Here is a 6,000-nt window from a genome sequence, read left to right as displayed (position 1 = left end):
CCATCCGTCGAGAAAGCTAATTTAAGGTAATTACAGCCTCATTTGAATTTATTTCGGCGCACTCTATTACTGAGAATTAGAGATTTAGGTTTTACAGCCCTGACCGTTGAGTTAGCAAATATATTCAAATGGAAGTTGGTCGTTATAACGTTTCTTTACTTAAATGGTGTTACAATTTCCCGTTTTATTTGCCGATTAGCAAGCAGTTACCTACGTAATGTTATTTAAAAAAATGTTTAGCACTGCGTAATAGTTTTCAAATGGATTTTAATAAAACTAAACTCAATAGAAAAAATTACAATATAAAATTGTATTTTATGCTACAAGTTTTAAATATATATTTTTCCCAACGAGCGCAACGAGTTTATAAACGTGTTACATAGTATACTTCTGCTATCGTACATAACATACACAGATCCATCAGAACTTCAATGTCAAAATACCAGCTGCATTTTAAATATCTAGCGACCATATTAAGATTAAGAGACAATTTTGTATTGTTGGTGTACTTAAATATATATTTAACTTATAATTATTTAGTGTTATTAAGTAAATTGGGTACAGTGGAAACTGTGAACAGTGAAACTTTAAACCAAATTCCAAGATTTCATTGCAGTAAAAGTTATATCGAGGTATTTATAAATCCAAATCAATCCGTTCGGGAAGCGTTGATAACCTGAAAGAGCCTTTTTTTACTTCCCACATTCAATTTAGGAAATATAGCGCCAGATTTGTGAAAATCTTGTTAGATAACAAACACGTAATCCAAAATTAGTCACATTTCAACACAACCACACAAAATCACCCGTTGACTAAAGGCATTGTTCGCTGCGATTGATGTTTAACTCATCGCATGGTTCAGCGGGTATTACTGAATAATCACGAACCAATCATCAAAATCTAACAACAAACCAAATTTAACAACAAGTGTTGAGGCATTATGAAGTTATTGACACTTTTTTCCGAAAATGTTCGGATACTCCGCACCAAATTCTATTAAGAGGACGGTAATAATAAAAATAATATTTTTCCTATCCAAATCTTTACATTACTTTTCGAGCTAGGGTACTTTGCCTTACTTAATTGGCCACGGGTACCTATATGCTGCAATTAAATCCTCAATTATTTACTGTGCATTCAATGCTATGCGATCCTTGGCATTTCCCTGCATTGAAAGTATTTTAAATTCCAAGGGTATTGGGGTATGTCTTATCACACTCAGCGTTATATTCGATGCGATTTATTATTATTATTCCGCACTAAGTAATCCCTACACGTAGTTCCCTTCCCCCCACATATGCTTCATTTATTTGGTTATATTTATGTATTTAAGTTTTAGGTAGGTGGTGTCTTGTCAAATCTTGTTTCACGTGATATCTAGTGATGCGTAAAACTGAAACTTAGCAAACTTCAAAAGAATAAAAATTAATTATTAATTAATTAAAGTAAAGCAATATATTGTGGTCTTTATCAAAATTTCGTTCAATTGTCCTGATCTTCCGTGTGAGACTATTTCGGTCTTCAAATTGTTTAATTACATTTTTAATTTAAAAAAAATCTCTTTTAACCCTTACAACATTATCTCCGGTTGAATAATATAATTTTATTCTTTGCCGTCTTCCTTCCTCAGTATAACCCATTTGAAAAATCTTAAGTTATTTAACTAACGCTGTAGATCTTTAGTTTTGATTAGTTGTCAAAAGTAGAACATTATTAAAACAATTACAATCATAGAGAATATGGTTACTATCAAGGCAGACTTGACCATTTTAGGCAATATGGCTATTGTCCAGAAATCGAATGACAGAAATATCTCAAAAACGGCTAAATTATCTACGACTTAAGCTAATAATATATAAGGCATTCGATTAAAAAAAAGATGTTGCTGTTATTTTGACAGGTTGCGATTGTCGTTTGTTTTTTCTGACATTTGCATCAGATAATAGAGCAAAAATCTTACTTAAAACTTTTGTATTTATACATTTTTTCTATCTTTTAAAATTAACCCTGTAGGTAGGCGTCAAAATAAAATGAATAACCCAGTACACATATTTTGAAATGTTTATTTGTCACAATCTTGCTAAACAATCATTGATCTGTTTTCCTTACTACTTGATATTTTTGTTGCAAAAAATTCTAAATGGTCCAATTCTGAATTGAGGAACGCTCTGTCCAACTGTTCCATTTTCTAGATTATGGTTGCGACATGGTTGAAAGAACTAGATGTTGATGGATTACCTTTTCATGTAAGTTGAAACTTCCAGGAGCGGTAAACAAATCGTAGGCTGCAAATAAACGGATTTCCTTGAGAAATCCTTACGAAATTAAAAAAAAGGGCTCACCATTTCTACGCATCAATAATCGTCTAGACTAGACTCGGTAGCAAAACAACATATAGGAATTTAAAGGTCCAAACCACATTCTCGATTCCGCAGGAATTTTAACGCATCTCGCCATAAGGCGTTTCGCAATGTTAATTCAAATTTAGGTTCGATTCACAACTTTTCAAGCTGCTGCACGTGTCCAATGAAATGCATGGCGCAGAGGTATTGTCTATGCTCAGAATATGATTAAAAAGTTTTGAAAACGACATGCAGGTGCACGATAATCAAAATCTCGAATTAAATTAATGCGGCATTTAACAACCAACCAGGCTGCTGACAGAAGAAGTTTGGAGGCGGCATTTTAACGAAGTTATCTTTTTGAAATCATAACACGCATTTACGAAGTTCAATCATTACGAAAATGTCTGACAAATCTTGAGAATTTGGGATCCAAAGTGAAAATATTTCTTTTTAACATTTCATTAACGTACTAATATGAAAACGACAATCATTCTTCCATGTTGTCCAAAATCCATTGGATATAACTCCCAACCCTGGTGTAAATACCCGGTTGCCCATCGGCACCGCATTGTCTCGGGCCAAATGATAAAATTCCGTACTGTATGTATCTAGGCGAGCCGTCAACAAGTCCGACATACTTCATCGGTCCACCGCTGTCTCCTCCACATGAGTCTCTATCATTGTATCCACCGGCACATATTTGCTGATCCGTAATTGAAGCAAATTGTTGGTACACTTTATGGCAAACAGACAGTGACAACACGGGTACTGATACTTTGAGAAGTATTGGGCTTTTGTAATCTAAAATCATTTCCGCTCATCACAATGTCGCTACATATAATAAATATGGAATACAATAAAAAATGATAGAATTAAAATTAGTTTAAACTGGATGTTTCAAACTGCAGAAATTTTATGTAACGGAAAGCCTTCCTAAATAAAAAGTCACCCGAACATTTCCATGAAAATGCGAAATAATTTTCGTTAACTTAAATAAAAATACTACTTTTTCGCAAAAAATTTAGGTCTTGAGTTTTGATTTTTTCAATTACCCTTGTTGTCGCTATGGAAAGAGTTGATCAACAGCTGTTACACTGATTTAGCAACTATTAGGAATATTTGCAATTTTGAAATTTAAAGAAAATTTTGCTAGAACATGTAACTGTACCTTTTTCCGTAGCACCCCATCCGGAGACGATAGCCGATTTTCCCGTTAGATCGTCATTAATTTCGCTCACCGGAAGACATATCGGTTTAATATTGGCTGAAATCATTTGCACATTACTAGACGTAATACTAAACTAGTGCCAAGTCTCTTTTCCACTGAAGGTGGAGGGGAGACCGAAGCAATTCTACTATACTTTGCTCACTTTGCTACCGATTGGAAGCAGTAAGTATAGGGCCCAAGCAGCTCAGTTGCTCAAAATATGGGCGGGGTATAAAAAAAGAAAGGAAATAAATCAAAGGTTGGAGACCGGGGCGCCAGCTAGGACAAAACCCCAACCTATACTATAAGTTAGTGATAGTGGCTAGTGTCCTTGCTCACTAGCCACCCAACAAACTCACAAAGTTAACAAAGTTCGAACCCAAATAACCAAATAAATAATTAATAAATAAACCGGCATGTCAGTTTAAATCTCCATATATTGGCTCAAGTACACACTAAGCACAGGAAGCTTGGTTACGATCGATCGTTTACAAATAACTCTTACAAACAAAATGTTTCTATAATTGTGTACTTTATCTTTACCCTAACTGAGCTCTTTAATTTATATTGATATTTAAAAATTGAAATTTGTATTTAATAGGAATAAAATTAACCGAAACGTAAATAGAGGCTTATCTGTGATCCTCCAGTTACCAGCAACGAACGAGTCGGGCAAGCTCAAAGATGGCTCTCCTGTATGCTGCCTACGGGTTCACCAGTCAGTGGGATAGGCACGAATGCTTATCACTCTTGGACGAGGAGATATGCACTGCAACGTCCTGAACCGAGCTAACTTGAAGACTTGACGAATTCTTGGGTTGCAGAATTCATAACACGTGCCGTCCACGATGTAAGGAGGCACCAAATCCAAAATCAAAACCAAAAACCAGAATCAAAAAACCGCCTGATGATCGTGGGTGGCGGTGAAGAGTGCCAGGTGCTAGGTTGGTTAGCTTTAATCCAGCCTAAGCTGTAATGTTGGGGACGTCCAAGCAAAATACTACCAACAAGACGACGATCCGCAACTTCTATACGATTTCAATAAGGTTTAATCCTCGAAAACTACGAGATGCCACAAACTTATTCGGATTGAAATCTTGCAACCACTTGCACCGGCGGAAATCGTAAGGCCAAAAAAAAAAAGATCGATGAAGTTTCACCAAGTTCCAAAAAAAGAGACCGATGGTGCTGGCAATACGATGTTCGGTTCCGAAACCACTAGGGTCAATGGGCCAATAATGACAGAAGTTAATCAACGCAAGGAGACTAAATATTACCTAACTACTACCCGCTATTACCAATAATAGTCAATTATTACACACACATGAATGAGATTACACAGTAACGTCTTAGTAAATTGAAGACGAACGTGGGCCAAAGGTCGAGTGCTTAACTGTACTAATGGCCGAGAGCATTCGCGTTGACAGAGGATTGAAATATAACCTCTCCAAAAAGCAACAATTGTAAATAAATGAAAGCAAGGAACAAGAATAGAAATTGCCGTTAGTTAGGATATAAGAAGGAATACCTGACGATCGTCTCGTGCAATCCAACCGCATTCCGCCGTAACATCTCAAATTGCAGCAAAAATGCAAGGACTTACACTTATTTACATTTATTTTAGGACAGGCAAACCACAGGAAGCAATTAAACAGTTACAGCTTTGAGGATTAAGACAGTGTGTAATTGTGAGAATAAAACGTTTAATACGTAGTCTCCGAGCATTATTAACCTACATGTGAGAAACATAAGTCGAAGTAGCCAATGACAAATTGAACCCGTTACACTAGTTAAAAATTTTGACGATAAAAAACTGCAACGCTGATAAAATCTGTATATTTGTGAAAATAGGTTGTCACTTTATTATTGGCCTTTTATAAATTCATTACAAGAAAAGGGTCGGAGCTATATACTAATTATCCAATACTACTTACAATAACTAAAATTTGCATTATAGTCTAGCTTTATCAAGGCTATATCATCTGTGTATGTCCGTTTGTTATAGTTCGGATGAATCATCATCTTTTCCGCTCGGAAATCTTGCACTTTTGGAGCGCAGTATCCTTCTTCGCAGTCCTGCGCGTTTCGTAAATCGTATTCTCCTAGCCTAACTCCAATTCTAAAACAATTAAATTAAACACTCGACTAATTATAAATACCGCGTAGTTATTACACCATTTCTAATTATTTATTTCACTCGGATATTAAAACCTATCTACTTTGAAACTTTTTTTGCATTTGCAATTAGGAAATAATGAATCCATTACATCATATATTTAAGTACCGATATTAACTTTAAGCAACATGAGAAATGATTAACTTTCCAGTCAAAAGATATAAATAAGTACAGTGTTTAAAATGTTGAAAAAACAATAAGGAGTGTTTCAAAATTGTAGTCAAGATTTCAGGGAAACGTTTTCAACATGGAAGAAAGACTCAACAAACGCT

General features: G+C 35.2%; 1 protein-coding gene across 1 annotated transcript; it reads right to left on the bottom strand.

The window, feature by feature from the left end:
- Positions 1-2,080: 2,080 nt before the first annotated feature.
- LOC132707762 (CLIP domain-containing serine protease HP8-like) lies at positions 2,081-4,706 on the bottom strand. Its single transcript, XM_060679701.1, has 2 exons — positions 3,514-4,706; positions 2,081-3,146 (listed from the first exon to the last, which is right to left on the bottom strand). The coding sequence occupies exons 1-2, from the start codon at positions 3,617-3,619 to the stop codon at positions 2,833-2,835; spliced, it is 420 nt and encodes a 139-aa protein (XP_060535684.1). The 5' UTR covers positions 3,620-4,706; the 3' UTR covers positions 2,081-2,832.
- Between the last annotated feature and the right edge of the window lie 1,294 nt (positions 4,707-6,000).

The sequence above is a fragment of the Cylas formicarius genome, unplaced genomic scaffold (assembly GCF_029955315.1).
Source record: "Cylas formicarius isolate icCylForm1 unplaced genomic scaffold, icCylForm1.1 PGA_scaffold_9__14_contigs__length_23061073, whole genome shotgun sequence".
Taxonomy (NCBI): domain Eukaryota; kingdom Metazoa; phylum Arthropoda; class Insecta; order Coleoptera; family Brentidae; genus Cylas; species Cylas formicarius.
Note: the sequence above shows the minus strand (reverse complement) of the source record. Positions and strands in the feature narration are given on the sequence as shown.